General features: G+C 35.6%; 1 protein-coding gene across 2 annotated transcripts in view; it reads left to right on the top strand.

Annotated features, from left to right (window-relative positions):
• The window catches only part of rock1 (Rho-associated, coiled-coil containing protein kinase 1), a 188,801-nt gene that overhangs the window by 98,972 nt on the left and 71,296 nt on the right, over window positions 1-18,533 (top strand). For both annotated transcript variants that reach the window (XM_039754719.1, XM_039754718.1), the window contains exons 3-4: window positions 12,125-12,225; window positions 16,614-16,751. In XM_039754719.1, coding sequence (XP_039610653.1) covers window positions 12,125-12,225; window positions 16,614-16,751 — 239 coding nt within the window. The remainder of the gene's footprint in view (window positions 1-12,124; window positions 12,226-16,613; window positions 16,752-18,533) is intronic.

The following is an 18,533-nucleotide window of genomic DNA, read 5'->3' as shown; positions in this document are numbered from 1 at the left end:
CAGGAATGGTGTGTCATAACACTGTGAATTGGTGTTCCACTATGTACCATGGGACAGCTTTTTGTGGCTGGGACTGTTGCTCTCATATATTTATACGGTGATACACAACTGCTTTTATAAAGAACATTTTGAGTTTCTTATTTGTATATTTAAATACAATCTTTAAAACTGGAACTAATTTTTGAATAATGTCAAACTCGCCATGGCCTCAGCCCTCAGTTTGAAAATCTTAGATAGCTGTTAAACAGAACCTTCCCGATTTTCCTCATCTTGCACCCTCATCCATGCTGGAAACAAAATATTGCTCAATCTCAAGGACTCAGACACCATCTCTGCAATATATAAAATCATTTTACAGTCCCTCCCTTTCAAAGATCTAAGAGGACACTGGGAAAAAGATCTCTCAATTAATATATCAGAAAAGGAGTGGAAAGTAGCAATGCACAGAATTCACTCAAGCTCCATATGCGCAAAGCATACAATTATACAACTCAAAATTATATATCGAGCACATCTGTCTCGTCTAAAACACTCCAAAATGTTTACAGGGCATGATCCAACCTGCGAATGCTGCAATCAAGTCTCAGCCTCACTGAGTCACATGTTCTGGGCCTGCACCAAATTATCATCATTCTGGACCAAAATTTTTAATCACCTTTCAGACAGCCTTGGTCTCACAATCCCTCCTAACCCATTAATAGCTGTGTTTGGGGTTCTTCCAGATGGGTTTAAAGTGGAGAAAGACAAACAAACTGTGATAGCATTCACTACACTTTTGGCACGCAGACTTATTCTGCTATACTGGAAGAACCCAAACTCTCCTCTTTTAAGTCAGTGGGAAACCGATATTTTATAGTACAGTGGACCCTTCACTTACGAACTCAATTTGTTCGCGAGGGCAGGTTGTAACTCAAGTTGGTTGTAAGTCGAGACTATTTTTCCCATAAGAAATAAATGAAATACCCATAATGCGCTCCGTACCTCCCACAGCAACACTTACTTAACCTTTTCATAATAAAAAGGGTTGTATAATGCGCATAATTTACCAAAACGCCAATAATTATTCCAATGTACTAACCAAAAAGTTATAAAATGTGCCTAGCCTACCAGAAACAACAATTTCATACTGTACTCACCATTTAATTTGACATCTTTGGGCTGCAGGAAGGGAGGAGGAGGAGAATGAAATGGAAGGTGGTTATTGTTTAGAAGTAGCCTCCTTATGCAAATCTTTTCTTTGTAAAATTGTCGAGTTGGTGGATTTCGACATGCTGTACATATTAGCGAGATCGCTCATGAACGCCACTGTCATATTTCCGCACAATTTCCTTCTTCGTTTCGATTGTGATCACTGTTTCTCAAGTTAATAATGACAGTAGTCGAGCTGTAATAATACACTCCAAAGCAAGCCGGTACTAACTCAGCCTGATGACATCATCATGTGCCAGCCCGCTAGCTAACATCCCTTAACAATCGCTTTCTTTACCTTCGTTACCTTCTCTTCCTTCCTTAGCAATTATGCGTCTTGCTTGCTATGGTCTTAGTGAATTATATATATAGATAAATCACTGCACTGACTGAAATTACGTCCACAAACACATGTATCTGGGCTCCGACTGACGCTTACGAACGCTCTCGGCTGTTTGTTTACAATCGCAAGCGGATACACGTGACCGCATTCGGGTCGTAATGCAAGATGTTGGTCGTAAATCAAAACAAAAATTTTGGTCGTAAATCAAGTTGTTCGCATGTCAGGCCGGTCATATGTCAAGGGTCGACTGTATTTGAAATTGGAAAAAATCAAATACTCAGTTAGAGGATCTGTACAGACTTTTTTCAAAACATGGCAGGATCTAATCAGTAATATTTTAAAATAAGCTCTTAAAGCACAGAGGAAGCAATTATTTTTGTATTTTTTTGTCTTCTGCATTCATCTCTATCGGCTTATCAAACTTATTAATTTAGGTATGTTTACAAATCTTAAATTTTACACCGTTTGCCTTGCTCTCTCTCTTAGGGGTGGGGTCGACTTGTTCTTAACTCAATTTTACTTTTTTTTAGAAATGTATTGATTTGTATGGAATGATTGCAATAAAATTAATAAAACTTCAAAAAAATCTTAGATAGCAAGGGGTGTCAATTAATAGTTAATAAAAAAAAAAGCGTTATACCTTTTAAAATTAATTACATTGGTAACCCTAATATATACAGTGGGTACGGAAAATATTCAGACCCCCTTCAATTTTTCACTCTTTGTTATATTGCAGCCATTTACTAAAATCATTTAAATTATTTTTTTTCCCTCATTAATGTACACACAGCACCCCATATTGACAGACAAAAAAAAAAAATTTGAAATAGTTGCAGATTTATTAAAAAAGAAAAACTGAAATATCACATGGTCCTAAGTATTCAGACCCTTTGCTCAGTATTTAGTAGAAGCACCCTTTTGAGCTAATACAGCCATGAGTCTTCTTGGGAAAGATGCAACAAGTTTTTCACACCTGGATTTGGGGATCCTCTGCCATTTCTCCTTGCAGATCCTCTCCAGTTCTGTCAGGTTGGATGGTAAACGTTGGTGGACAGCCATTTTTAGGTTTCTCCAGAGATGCTCAATTGGGTTTAAGTCAGGGCTCTGGCTGGGCCATTCAAGAACAGTCACAGAGTTGTTGTGAAGCCATTCCTTCGTTATTTTAGCTGTGTGCTTAGGGTCATTGTCTTGTTGGAAGGTAAACCTTCGGCCCAGTCTGAGGTCCTTAGCACTCTGGAGAAGGTTTTGTCCAGGATATCCCTGTACTTGGCCGCATTAATCTTTCCCTCGATTGCAACCAGTCATCCTGTCCCTGCAGCTGAAACACACCCCCACAGCATGATGCTGCCACCGCCATGCTTCACTGTGGGGACTGTATTGGACAAGTGATGAGCAGTGCCTGGTTGTCTCCACACATACCGCTTAGAATTAAGGCCAAAAAGTTCTATCTTGGTCTCATCAGACCAGAGAATCTTATTTCTCACCATCTCAGAGTCCTTCAGGTGTCTTTTAGCAAACTCCAAGATTAATGAGGGAAAAAATGAATTTAAATGATTTTAGCAAATGGCTGCAATATAACAGAGTGAAAAATTGAAGGGGGTCTGAATACTTTCCGTACCCACTGTAGAAAATTGTGCTTAATGCATTTGAGTAGTCAAGAGTGATATTTTGTTTGGGTTTCCTATGTGCAATACTCTATGATATTTTAGCACTTTGTGTGCATAGAGAATCGTGTTTTTGGCCTTTTTCCAGTGTCACATTTGTTTGAATTAACAAAAACAAAGTAGGCATATCATTTCAAGGTCTCCAAAATTCATTATTGAAAAAGGTAGATTAGGAAAATGGAAAAATAAACATTTATGAAATATTTCAAGCCTTTCAGAAGAGTAACATAAAATACTGTATATTAACCAGTCCAGCCTTTTAAGCTCTTCAAGTTAATGTGGTATGTCTTTTTAAAATAAATATATGTTCTCAGCCTTAAGTAGCAACAAAAATTATGATGAAAAAAATAAATGTACAGCAGTATTAACAATTACTAAATTAAAACAATACATTTTAGATAACAAAGACAATAAAAGAAATAAACATAATATGCAACAGTAGAAGCAATATAACAATTGTCGTCCATAAGGGGGCGTACAGTTCCCTCAACCCCGACACAGACAGGCTAAGACACAAGTTCAACACAGCACACTGTTTATTCTTCAGTGAGGAAGCATTTTTTCCTTCACTCCCCCCTACACAGCACAGTACAAAGCACTAATATGTAAATAAGCACAGTGCTTTCTTCTTCTTTTTCTTCTCTCTCTCTCTCTCTCCTTCTCACAAGCTTTGTCCTCCACCACCTGACTCTGACTGGTAGTGAGGTGGCTCCTTTTATAGCAGACCTGGATGTGCTCCAGGTGTTTCTTGACCTTTTTCTGGCGGCACTTCCGGGTGTACCAAAAGAGTTACCTCCAAGGACCCAGCAGCACCCCCTGGCGGTACCAACAGAGCCCAACAGGGCTGTTCTAAACTACAAGTCTCGACATACCCTGCAGGGATCCTTAGTGTTGTAGTAACTTAGGGGGGCTACCCTCTAGTGCCTTGGGGGAGATATTGTCCTGAATACGGTCTCTCCCTTGGTCCTTCCACCCAGCTGGTGTCCCAGCTGGGTGATGATCCTGGCCATCTGTCACATAATGTTGTTAAAAAAAAACATCTCTGCCCTATACAAGAATAACTCTGGCAGCACTTGTTATTTGTTTTTCACACATGGTCTTATTCTCACATAAACATGATAAAGGTGGTTCTTCAGAGTTCTTCCTGGATTTTAGGAGAGATAATGCTGTACTTTGAACCACTAGTTTTTTATTTAATTTAAAGCCACACCTATTGTATGTAAAACAGTTAATTTTCAGATAAGGTTTCAACTGTGTAGTTTTTGTATATTAGTGCTAGTTATAGTTGTAGCATATATTTATTACATTTCTAATTTGATTCTTTGAATATTTTTTATCCCATTTAGGCATCTTTTTGTCCATGCATTTATTAGCCTTCAGTTACCCATGTGAATAGAAATTAATTCTTTCTTTTTATTATGACCAAATTTGGCCACATTAGACCAACTCTCCTGGGAAGGAAAAATTGCTGCAGTTAAAAAAGCAGCTCTGCTATGCAAATAACAGAAATACATGCCAACTTTAAACAGTGCCTTTAGCAAACTATTGTTTAATCTACCTATTTACTTGTTTCCTGCTGTGTGATTCCAAAATGACTAGATTCTGACAATGGAGTGTCAGTGCCCCAGTACAGTATCTTATTTTTTCATAAATGATATATACTTTATATTTGAAGGAGTATACTGGAGAAGAAGTAAATGTGATTAATTTCAGTTACTTCTTGTTATGATGGTTTTTGAAAGGAAGTTGGACATCTATTGTTAGATGGTCTAAATCTGTCTTGTATGTTATGTGCATACCATGTACAATAATTCTGTATGGAATTTACAGAGGATATTTTTTTTAACTGCTGATAGCAAAATGTTATGTACAGTAGCTCATAAATGCATTTTGATTATTAACTTTGCAAAAATTAATTTGTATAACATGGAATTTTTAAATTAGTTTTTTCTCTTCATTTTACTTCCTTTACTTTTTTTGACTGCTTTCTATCATTATCATACAGTAATGCTTTAGAAGTCCTATTTTATGTGGATTTAAAAAAAACTCCAACTCAGATTTTTTAACTAAAACTTTAATATAGAAATACAGTGGAGTTTCTTTTTACAGCCCAAGTTTTTAAATTCCTTCCTAGCAGTTTATTATCATCAAGTCATGTATGTGCTACTCTCTAACAGTGCCTTACAGTGAGGTACAATTAAAAATTCTGTCTTAGGTAGCATTGCTTTTTTGACAATGATGCCATTGAATCTGCCAATGCCCAATGTGGTCGTAAGATACAGTCCACAAAGTGCTGCATACTTTTCTAAGAGGGGCATTACCATAATTATATTTCCTATGCACAAGGTGAAGTAAATATCTCTAATAGTATGGGTTTTACTCCCATGACCTAGTCTGGGTGCTTGTTTACATTTGGACTTAAGTTTAAGACTGCTTAAATTCCTAACTTTTTTCTCTGTCAACAGTTAGGCTTTATATTTTAACTGTCACATACCATTTTCCTAGTGTTGTGTGCACGTGTGACCTGCCATTTGTGCTATCTCTTATTTATGTGCTGTTCATTTTCTTTGTGTGTTCCTCTTTTTTGTTTGAGTGCTGCTCCTTTGGTTTGCTTTAGGGATTCTCCAGTTAGGAATTTTTTGGACCAATGACAACCACCAATTTCATGACGTACAGTAATCCCTCCTCGATAGTTGAAAAATCCGCGAAGTAGAAACCATATGTTTGTATGGTTATTTTTATATATTTTAAGCTCTTAAAAACTCTCCCACACTGTTTATAAATATTCCCTGCACAGTTATACAGCATAATCCCATTATATTCTCTTAGATATTAGGTAAGATTCATTGAAATTATGTATATAAACACACTGTTTATATACAGTAAAACCTAAATATTATTTTAAAGATATCGAGTGTCTCCGATATTACATATGTTACAGCCATTACGATAGACAGGCCACCAGCAATAAATACGTACAGTGCAAGAAAAATAGTATACAGTGACACTAAATGTGCGTACATGTACTAAGTACTGTAAGTAGAAAATCAACTATGGTTACTCACCAACAATGACACGATGACTTGACCGATAACAATGAGTTTAATTTTACTGCACAACAAAGGAGAGCGTTACAGCCCTTCTGAAGGAGCCACTTCAGGCGATTGTGTAGCACTGCCGTTGTTCTTCTTCTGGCAGTCTTCAATCCAAATCCCTAAATCAGATTCCATCCAGACTACTGCCTTATTACATCCACTTACCAGTGAATCACGCCAGTGAAACGCCAGTAATGGCGTCCTACAGCGGTGTAGCTTTTCCCTTCCTTCAGCATATCCAAAACGTTTACCTTTTCGGCAATCGTTAACATCTTACGTTGGCGCTTGGGAACAGCCCCTGAAGCAGCAGCAGGAGCAGATCGTTTTGGAGCCATAATGAAGGGCTTGACTATGCACAAAGATAAACACAAAAGAGCACAAAAGTTAACTCTTTACACAGCGAAACACGTTGATGCTGAATGAGCGAGATGAGACTTCCTGGTTAACACTGCATTCAGCACACAGGAACTGCTTGCTCTGATTGGTTAGCTTCTCAGTCAGGAGAACTTAACTGCATGCTCTGATTGGTTAGCTTCTCAGTCATCTGCCAATAGCGCCCCTTGTATGAAATCAACTGGGCAAACCAACTGAGGAAGCATGTATAGGAAGTAAAAAGACACATTGTCCGCAGAACCGGCGAAGCAGAGAAAAATCTGCGTTATATATTTAGTTATGCTTACATGTAAAATCCGCGATAGAGTGAAGCCGCGAAAGTCGAAGCGCGATATAGCGAGGGAGTACTGTATTGGCTGATTCTGATATGTACAGAAAATATTTATCAATAATACAAATCGCATTAAGTAAATAAAATGCTACTCATGATTACGTGCTGTCATATTGTTTGACTTCTACTGTACTTATTTGAAACAAAGTTTAATTTAAAAAAGTAGTTTTCACCATTTCTCTATCAAAACATATATAAATTCTCCCACATTGATTCAATTCATTAATATTGGCAGTTAATCACTACTTAAATATAAATATACATGCACTTATATGTTTTAATCATTTTTAATCCTTAATTACACTACAGGTTTGAATTTTTTTTACTGTTAAAATATACATTTACTATGTTTATACAGGTTTTTTTGTTTTCAGTGTAGCAGCTAGATATTCCTGATTCTTGAGGTGTAATTATAAATATGGATTATCATTTTAATCATGCAGTAATTGTTTCTTACCAAAACTTGCACTCTGTGTAAAAAAACAAACAAATAATAAACACAATACAAGACTTTTAAAAAGGTCTAAATTTATTAAAGTAACTTTTCTCAGTTTATTACCCAACTTTCTTTAATGTGAAGGCTTTCATTTCAATCTTCTCTCACTCTCTCTGGTAAAGTGTGCCTGACTACTGTCTGTTTGACATTCAGTAACTACCATAATATCTTTTGTAAAGGAGCACTACAACTAAATTACAATAAAGCTAGGAAAAGCAGTTGCTGAGAAAAAAGTTTTAAAAATCACCAGTCAAGTTTGTTGTAGTGAAAATCTGCCGATTTAGATCCCCAGCTGATTGATCGGAGCATAAATAGTTTGCATTCTATTTCATTTAGTTTGTGTGCTGCCATTTCTGTTTGTGTAATGATCTTTTTATATTTGTTTTTTTTCTGATTTGTTTTTCTAACTTTATTTTGATTTATCATGGTATGTGTTTGTGATATGGTTTTCAGTTTATTTTGTGTTACTTACATTTTTGTGTTTTTTTTGTTCATTTCAGATTTCATTTTTATGGTTCAGTTTTATTGTATATTTTGGTTTGTGTATTTGAATTATTTTTCAAATTATTTATTTTTTGGTCCCGATTTGATTTTCAATTTTTTTCCAGCATGTTGCAAATAGTCTCATTAATGACACAGTAGAGGGGACGCTGGTGTATGTATGTTGCTGCCGCCCCTTTTCGTTAAAATTTGTGTTAAATTAATATTATTTTTATTATTTATTTGGGAAGAAAACTGTCACTTTAGCTCTTCTAAAACTAAATATGCAGTGAGATCAGGTAATAAAAAGAATTACATTTTCTAACCTTCAAGACTCTCTGTATACCTGTCTTTGGTCTATAAACTTTTTTTATTGAAAACGTTAACAAGTAGACAGTAAACTGTTCTTAGCTTTATAAGTCTATCAAATTTTTATTAATCAAATGAGAAAGGAGTAAATTAAAAAGGGTTCAATATTAAATGTTATTTAGACCAAATAAGAACAAAAGCAGCCAACTGGCTTTGGATGGTAAAGCAGGAAGAGTGGTAAAAATGCAGAAAATTTTATTCAGTGCAGGTTGCAGAAAAGACAAGGCCAGAAGATTTCCAGCAAGAGGCTACAAACAATTTACTTGTAATGGTGGTATTTGTTAAATGCTTCCGCTATGGAACAGAAAGTGAGGAAATAGAAGAAAGGATAATTGAGGGTAAAGGGGAAAAGAGACATAAAGAATCATGGAGGAGGATTTGGCCACAAAGAAAGGTGCTATATAAGCAAAATGTTTCATTATTATTATTACTTTAGTTGATTAAAATGATCTAATAAAAAAAAAACATTGCTGTAGAACTATCCACTGTAACCCTATGGAATTTGGCCATCAGAAGCATCCAACCTGGATTTAGCCTGAAAAGTATGTGCACATAGATTATACAGTGATATATACAGTAATTGTGATTTAGTTATATTGTGCTACAAGTTTATGCTATACCATCCACTCCTAACTGCTGCATTTAAAGCATACAACTTTTACATTATGGATGGGGCTAAATGTGTTCAAAGTTCTAGTATGATTAAGTCTGGAGGTAAAATAATCTCACTTCTGAACATGTTAAAAGCTGGACTTTTCTTTACAGTACATCTCTAGGCCAAAATATGGTATGAATTAGTCCAAAGTTCACTACATTAATAAGAAAATTGTGAAAGGTTTTCGGCTGGTGCACCAAAATTTGCAAAGGTGATGTTTCAGCTGTGGGATAAGATAGCATTTTACCACTTTATAAGCAGGCAAAACACTCTGACAAAATGAACAGAAATTATTAAAACCTACACAAACACAATGTTCAAATCACACACACACACACACACACACGATTTAAATGCTGTTGCCTATAATAGTAGTAAACTGCAGTACTAATCACATCACAACAGTGCGGGTAACATAAGTGCATATATTGTGCATAAATATGTGTATTTATATGTGTATACTTTTTTTAAACTTAATTTTAATATTTATTTATTGTTATTGTATTTTTGTTTGTTATTCTGGGGAGAAATGCAAGTTATTTTTATTGTACTATGTGCACATGATAATTAACATCTTTAATGTTGTAGTAAATAAGATGTTTATTATGTATGACTTGGGTATACCTTTACTATTTTATTTTCCTTTAGAAGTGAAGAGTGGTGCTAGCCATACTGCCACTGTTAATATTATATATGTTAGTTTGATTTTATATGGCAGCTTTTGTAGTGGTAATCAAGACAGCAATAATTGCATTATGTTACTCTGTAGAAAATATTTTTTTTATTACTTTTGTAGATTTCATATGTAATGTTGAAGTAATCTACAAATTTGTAGAATATATTGATAGTAATGAATTTTGCCTTGAATGTACCTGTATTTTATAAGCTCCTTTTAGCACAATGTTGTGCAAAGTAGGAAAACCTTTTGATTTTGTTGGTTTTAGGGACAACTTACTAATGCCAGCTTCTAGCAGCTAAGTCTTAAGAAGTTAAATTTAGGGGCGATCAATACTACATGAAAGCATGATTATAAAACATTTATAATATATTTAGAAGCTTCTCTCAAGTCTTTTGAAAATAACAGTCTTGCAATTTAAACAAAAACAGTGCAGCTCTAATTGGTTTTATTTTGAATGACATGCAGATTCAGTACTCAGTGACTGAAAAAAACAAATGATGCATTTTATCTTTACACAGTATGTTTTGCTGGAAGCAAACAAAAGGCAATAGCTTGGCCAACATTTAACATTAAAATTACTTATTGGAATAAGTTATTATTTCAATTTGCCAAAAGGGGAAAAAAGTGTAAAAGTGTAGTCTATAATAATAAAGTTCATTTGATGTTAGAGATTTTCATTTTTAATTTGAGTGAAAGAATTCAGCCTCTCGTGTGTTGCATCTGAACATAACCCTTCAGACTGAATGCTTGCTGTTGAGTTTTCCACAAGAGATGCATGGAAAGCCAAGCTATTGTGGTGGAACTTTTTTTCTGGAATTTGAAGTATGTCAGGATTGTGTCACTAGAAAATCCAGTTGGTTTCTTGAGAAAAAGTATTCTTGTGTCTTGATGAAAGCATGCACTGTATTAATACTTAATATTCCTGTTTCATGGAAGTTTTGTGTTGACTGCTTCTATTTCTTTGCTAAGAACATTAGGAATCATAATAAAAGAGGCAATTAATATGCTTTCAAAATAAAGTCATTTTTGATCACATACATGACATAGTTGTAGAGTTGCTGTTAAACAAACAAAACATGTTAAACACAGTTTGATCCTTACTATTGAATGTTTTCAAAGACACAAGAGGAAGTAGTGGGGCTTAATTGTACTTTATTGCAAGGGTCATGTGGGTGGAACAAGTTTGACTGTTGAAACTGTTGTTTATCTATACAGCATCCTTATTGATGTAAATAGGAGCACAATCCTTTCCTGTTTCCTGAAGTCGACAATCACTTCCTTAGTTTTGCTGACTTTAAGAGGATGATGATTTGTCATGGTGTCACCATTTCTCAGTGGGCAGATAGATCATTGTTGCTAATCAGCTCTTTGATTATAGTATTGACAGTTAAGGTATAACTTAATCAGTGTAGTTTGTTGAAAAGAGAATTAAATAGAAGGAGCGAAACAAGCAGCCCAATGGGTTAAGGTGGTGAGCAATAACATGGAAAATTTAAAAATATTTTTTCTAGTGTAAGTAAAATGAACCTTTATTTGTATAAATTTTGTTTTTCTTTTTGTTTTACTTTAGTTAGTAGAGTTTCCAGGTGTAGTACTTTAACTTAAGGAAATATTATCTAAATAAACAACAAACAATTCATAACTTGAGTACACTTTTTCAATATATTTTCCACCAAAGTTCTCTTATTGTCCTATTGCTTGGCCTTTGATTTTTCAAATGCAATAAGTTCTTTTCATGCCTGGGTTCATATTGTCAGATTTTAAAACTTTGGTTTGGGATTTCTAGAATTTTTGGTTGGGAAATCAAAAATTATTTTCATTGTGTGAGTAAGGGCAACACCTTTAGAAGTTGTTGTAAAAAGCACCTGTGCATTTGTGTACGTGTCTCTTACGTTAAATTGGATATATACCCGATCATGTGCAGCTGTCTACGTACCACTTTAACTCCAGTTTAATTTAGTGTAACTCCAGTATTTGGGTTAAGATATATATGGGTACAGATATGTTAATTAAACTTAAATAACAGCTGTTCTTTTTTGAACAATTTCCGTATTTACTGTTCACAAACAAACTCTACAGTAACAAATCACTTACTAAGAAAAATAATGTCCATACAGAATTTTTTTTTGTTAGTAATTAATTTTGTCTTTTTTATAGGTTTCAGTAAAACAAAATGAAAAGATTGTTTGTAATTATAAACCACATTTAAATTTCATTTATAATAGTACATTGGTCATGTTAACTTTGATTTACCACCTATACTGTTTTGAAATTACTTATATTTTGGTGAGATTCAAATTCTTTCGAAGATTAAATTCACAATATAAAACAATTTATTTGTCATGGAATGTTTGTTAACTGAGATCTTTTGTATTTGTTAGTAAAAGTCTTTAAAAAATGTTTACAAAATAACTTGCTTTTTTTTTTTCAGACAAAAACACAGTTAGCAAAGTTCGAGACCTGCGAATGAAAGCAGATGACTATGAAGTGGTTAAAGTAATTGGCAGAGGAGCCTTTGGAGAAGTCCAGCTGGTAAATTCCCAAACCCAAATTCACTGTTGATAATTTAATGTTATTTTTTATGTTCTGTCTTTTTCAAATTGGTAGAGTTGACTATCACTGGTTTCAAGGCTATACCCTTCTTTAACGAAACATATACAGGTAGTCCCCAGGTTACGGACATCCGACCTACGACTTACGAACTGGGCCACAGCTGTGACGCATGCGCCTCAGTAACTGCCGCTCTGTCATCTTCGGCCTGGGGATGCTGGATGGAGGCTGGAAAGGGGCGATTTTGCAGCTCGTGCAGTGTAGTGTCCCTCGGGTGGCTCCCGGCAGCAGGTGACCCGTGGTCCATAGTCACTGGGGCCACAGATATCGCTCGTGTGCAGAACAGAGGCTTGATGGGGCAGTTCGCTGCCCGCCCACTACTCTGCCGCAGCTACTGCTCCTGACTGGACGCAGGCTGGATGGAGCAGAGGGGGGAGTTTCACTGCCCGCCCACCACACGGCTGCTTCATTTGGTCTTGGTGGGTGGCTGGTAATGCTGCAAGCAGTGACCCAGTTGTGGCTAAACAGAGGCCATTGAGGGTGAACGGGGAGACAGGGAGTAGCATTGTAGGGTGGCTGCCTGTTGAATGGGGGCGGTGGTGGGCGATTCACTAACCGTCTTTGGCCGCACCGTGTTCGTTCTCGGTGGGCAGATGCTGCAGGCAGCATACTGTAGTGGAGGTGACTGTGTGGTGGGCAGGTAGTGAACCGCTCCTTGCCGCCCCCATTCATTCTTAATAGCAAGCCTGTTTGTACTTTTACGCACATAGCAGGAAGTTGTCTCTTGTCAGTACATCATACATGTTGACGACTGGTGCCTTCCTGCTGTGATATTGTGTACAGTGCTGTTCCAAAGAGCTCATCTTAACCTTTTGTCTTCAACCTTCATGAATGTCTCTGAAACACAAATCTGATGCAGGTGCTGGTGATACGGTAAAGAAGAGAAAAACCATTGAAAATAAAATAGAAATAATAAAAAGGTCAGAGAGGTGAAACTCCATCATTCATTGGCAGAGCATGTGGTTTCAGTCAGTCAACAATAGCATTTATTAAAATAATGTACCTGTTTCGACTTGCATACAAATTCAACTTAAGTACAAACCTACAGTCCCTATCTCGTACCCAGGGACTTCCTGTAAATATACACACACACTATATTGCCAAAAGTATTGGGTTGCCTGCCTTTAAACACACATGGACTATAATGACATCCCATTTGTAATACATAGGTTTTAATGTGAAGTTGGCTCACCCTTTACAACTATAACAGGTTCTACTCTTCTGGGAAGGCTTTTCACAAGGTTTAGGAGTGTGTTTATGGGAATTTTTTACCTTTCTTCCAGGACAGCATTTGTGATGTCAGGCACTAATTTTGGATGAGAAGGCCTGGCTCGCAGTGTAATCTCTGATTCATTCCAAAATTGTTCAATTGAGTTGAGGTCAGGTTCTGTTCAGGCCAGTCAAGTTCTTCCACATGAAACTCACTCATCCATTTCTTTATAGACCTTGCTTTGTGCATTGATGCGCAGTCATGTTGGAACGGCTAGGAGCTATCCCCAAATTGTTCCCACAAAGTTGGGAGCATGAAATTGTCCAAAATGGCTTCATATGCTGAACCATTAAGAGTTCCTTTCACTGGAACTAAGGGGCCAAGCCCAACCTCTGAGAAACAACCCCACACCATAACCCCCCTCCACCAAATTTTATACTTGGCACAATACAGTCAGGAAATCGGATTGCCAGACTGAGAAGTGTGATTTGTCACTCCAGAGAACATGATTCCACTGCTCTAGAGTCCATTGGTGGTGTGCTTTACACCACTGCAGCCGACACTTTGCATTGTTCTTGGTGATGTAAGGCTTGGATGCAGCTGCTTGGCCATTGAAACCCATTCCATTAAGCTTTCTACGCACTGTTCTTCAGCTAATTTGGAACCCACATGAAGTTTGGAGGTCTGTAGCCATTGACTCTGCAGAAAGTTGGTGAATTCTACACACTGTGCGCCTCAGCATGCTCTGTCCCCGCTCTGAGATTTTTCATGGCTTACCACTTTGTGGCTGAGTTGCTACTGTTCCCAGTTGCTTCCACTTTGTTTGAATACCACTAACAGTTGACAATGGAATATTTAGTACCAAGAAATGTTAATGAATGGGCTTATTGCACAGGTGGCGTAGCATCCTATCATGGTACCACTCTTGAATTTACTGAGCTCCCGAGAGTGACCCATTCTTTCACAAATGTTTTTAGAAGCAGTCTACATGCCTAGGTGCTTGATTTTATACACCTGTGGCCACGGAAGTGATTGGAACACCTGAATTCAATGATTTGGAGGAGTGTCCAAATACTTTTGGCAATATAGTGTATATCCTATATATGAGAAGCAGAATCAGTTAAGCAGATACCAAAAGACCATGGATTTGAAGGAAAAAATAATGCATTTAAAATTATTTTTTTCTTTTTAAAGATAAATTTGAAAGTACTGCTTAATGTTTGTTCTCTTTTATACTGTATGCCATTCCCCACCAGTACAATCCAAGTTGAATTAATGATAGATTTTTATAAAAATGTCTAAGCATATTGATGAAACTGCCGTTCATTTCAATTCTGAACTATTAATATAATTATTATGGTTAAATATAAAAATATTTAACCTGTAAAAAATGTTTTTGTAAAACAATTTTTTTTCATTATCCCTCTTGATTTCCACCCATCCCGCAGATCTCATAGTATACTAGCAGTACCCTTTTCTCCTCTGTTGTCTGCTGTATTAAAGGAGTGCCTTGGAAGATTTTTGCTTGCCAAAGTTAATTATAATCCATCACGTTAACTACTGGCTAAGCAACTGTTGATGTTATGCTACTGTACATAACTGTACAAAGTATTTTTTCATGTTGCAGCTGATCCGTTTTTATTTGAATCTCAAATAATTCCTGGTTTGGAATTAATGTTGTGTCTGTTTAATCTATGGGTGCAGTGATAGAACATTTAATAGCTTTTTCATTTTGCACAAATCACATTTTGCTGTCCACAACAAATTTTAAACAGAAAACAGTCATTTGTTATATGATCTCACATTAATGGTAAAAAATTAAGTGGAACTGAAGGGAACATACTGAAATGGAAATGAAGTTGGAGGGTAAATGCCAGAAGGAAATGTGGGAAAGACCAGGGTGATGAAGGTGAAGTGGTTTATGGTTGTGTGGTATTATGTAGTAAAGATGCTGAGTGACACTTAATCTAATGCTTGGGTGTTGGTAGTGGGTGTAAATGTAGATGTTTTATAGTCTTTAGTCCATGAGTGCAAACTTTACTTGTTGAAAATGTATAATGGGGTTCAGATATCAAAGTTTAGATATTAGTGAATGAGTTGTTTTGGTGAAAGTAAGGACATTCTATAACTATGGAGACATTGTTGAGTATGGATGGAGGTTAAGGCACAGCATTGATAGCAAAGATGAAAGGTGTATAGAAGTAATTCTGGGAGCTGTCCACCATTTTGTCTTCTAAAGGATCCTCTTTGGCTGATGAAAGCGAAACATGTAGCAAACCTGAAAAGAAGAGAGATGTGAATAATTGGACATGTGGAATGTAATTGAGTGAGAGGAAGTTGAATGCTGAATTAAGATAAACTCGGTATATAGGTGATAGAATGTGCTGAGCAGAAACAAACAAACTAAGATGGGTTTGGCACATGGAGTAAAAGACTGAGGATAACCATGTGAATATGTGCACTCAGGTGGAGGTGAACGTCAAGAAGCTCAAAGGGAGGTCAAAGAAAATGTGCTTGTAAGTGGTATCTGATGATGTGAAAAGAATGACTCTGACCCCAAAAGTGTACAGAGGATTGCAGAAAATAGAGGAAAAATATTTGGGAGAAAATAGCTAACCCGGGTAAAACTAGAAAATGTCTATTTTAATAGTAGAAGAGGAAGCTGAAGAAGAAAACAATTGTTCATTTACTTTGACCTTTCCTTATACTGTAATAGACAAGAGATATCTGTCATCATACTGTACCCTCTTGTTTTTGCAAGATTGTAATTTTTGTTTTGTTTTATCTAATAAATAAAAATAATGCAAAGTTTGCCTCTTTTGTTAACATTAGTAATGTGTCTCTTGCAGGTTTGTTATGCAAATATTAACATGTATTAGGATTTTTTATTCATCATTTTTTTATTCCTCTATAAATATTTTGAAAATGTGTATTTTATGTAAAATCCTATTGTTGGTATACAGATTTTAAATGTGAAATTGTGCTTATGATTCTTTATAGCTGTTAAAAAGAACCACTTCCCGTTATGTAGATTTTTATGTGCTGGTAAAACAAGACCAAAACACTTTTTCTTTATGTGCATGTTTTATGTCTTTTTTAGGTAAGGCATAAATCAACAAGAAAAGTGTTTGCAATGAAGCTTCTCAGCAAATTTGAAATGATCAAGAGGTCTGATTCTGCATTCTTCTGGGAAGAAAGAGATATTATGGCTTTTGCTAATAGCCCCTGGGTAGTTCAGGTATAAAATATTTACAGTTATATCAAATAGAAGGAAAACCATGATGCCAAACAATTGTTTTAATTTACATTGAAAATGTTTTACTTTCTGTTTATGCTGTATTTTGTTTTTCCATTTGTTCATTTATTTGTTTAATGTTCGCTCCCTCATCTACTTAATGTTGTGGGGTTCACCTTAGGTTAATATCTGGAAATCGGTCTGTTGAAGGCACAGTGTAGTCATTTAACAAGACAGTGATTTTAAAATACATGTGAATGTATACATTAGAATAGTTGGAAAAAGTTGAATTTTTGGATTGACCTATTAGATTGGCTCATTGACATGTTGCTTCAGAGCTAGAAAGAAACTTTTGATACTTAAAACATCACTATGCCAACAACTATAGGAATGTTCTGTTTATGTTAATTTCTTCTAGGTGGCATAACTTATTTTTGATTCCAGTTGTTTACATAGGATATTGGTTACTTCATTTATTTTATACCTCTTTTTTGTAATATTTGGTTTTGAGTTTGGATCTAATAACATTCTCTTGATAAAAAAAACAATGAAGTAGAATGAATGCTTTCTCACAGGAACGTAAACATTATACTTAAAATATATTTTAAAAATATATTTTTAAAATATTCTCAGATATTAACATTGCAATGCATATTATAAGAATATCATAAAGAATTAACTGTTGTGGCACTAACTACTGAACTCAAGCTTGTTGTCTTTATCAGAAACTAAATAATTGATAATAAATATATTTTGGACAGTCCTGACTCCAGCACATCATTTTGACCACTATGAACTTACTGATTTCAATTTTTTTACCATTACACATTTGTTGTTATGTTAATTATGCACAACATGGCTGATAATCTAAATACAGAATAATCAAAGAAAAAAATATGCATTTAAAATGTATGTAAACTAATGCAAAATATTGTTTAAAACACTCAAATACAGAACAGCAATATTTTCAAACATATCCGCAAACAAAAAAAAAAAACCTGCCCAAATTCAGAAATGTTATGGGTTTACATAATTATATAGATTGCATACATATTGACAGCCTACTAATATAGGTAGTAGGTCTGTCTTAAAATTTCACATAATTGCATCGTCATTTCAAAACATCAACGTTTGATTCTATCAGAGGTGGTAGCTGCTGTGGTAGGGTGATTGAAGAGATGCTTGTCGATTGCGAATAATTAGCTGCTCTCTGACCGTGTACCACAGAAAGCGTCTATACAAGGTAGTGAGGTTCTGTTGCACAAGCATATTAGCTTCGGACACAGGAGTTTGTTTTGTTGTCAAACTGACTGCTGCAACTCAGTACATATAGTATACTCCATAATGTTACTACTTTGATTTAAAGGTAATTCATTCCAGGTTCATAAAAAATTCTAAAAATCATGGTGCCATAGTAGCATGAAACATAAATTACATTTGCAGTATAAAATCAATTTGAATAAATGCTTTTATATGGATTAAATGGTCACTGCATCGAAGCGATGCTATCAATATACCTTCCTTTTCGATCTTTGTGCTTGACACACTGATTAGGCTGCCTTAACTCAGCTACAGTGTACTATTGCTAAACTTGCTAAAGCCAGGAATCTAATGTACCAACATACCCATGAGTATGAGTACCTGAAAGATTCCTTTGAAGCACACAAGAATTAAAAATTAATTGATGGATGCAATTTAGTGCTTTGAGGAAATTTCTGCAAATATTTGGAATCACTTGACAATATTTATTTACATTGATGGTGTACCCAGCCAATCAATGATGGA

Source organism: Polypterus senegalus, chromosome 5 (assembly GCF_016835505.1).
Source record: "Polypterus senegalus isolate Bchr_013 chromosome 5, ASM1683550v1, whole genome shotgun sequence".
NCBI lineage: Eukaryota > Metazoa > Chordata > Cladistia > Polypteriformes > Polypteridae > Polypterus > Polypterus senegalus.
The sequence above is the reverse complement of the archived record's forward strand: the minus strand, read 5'-3'. Positions and strand labels throughout refer to the sequence as shown.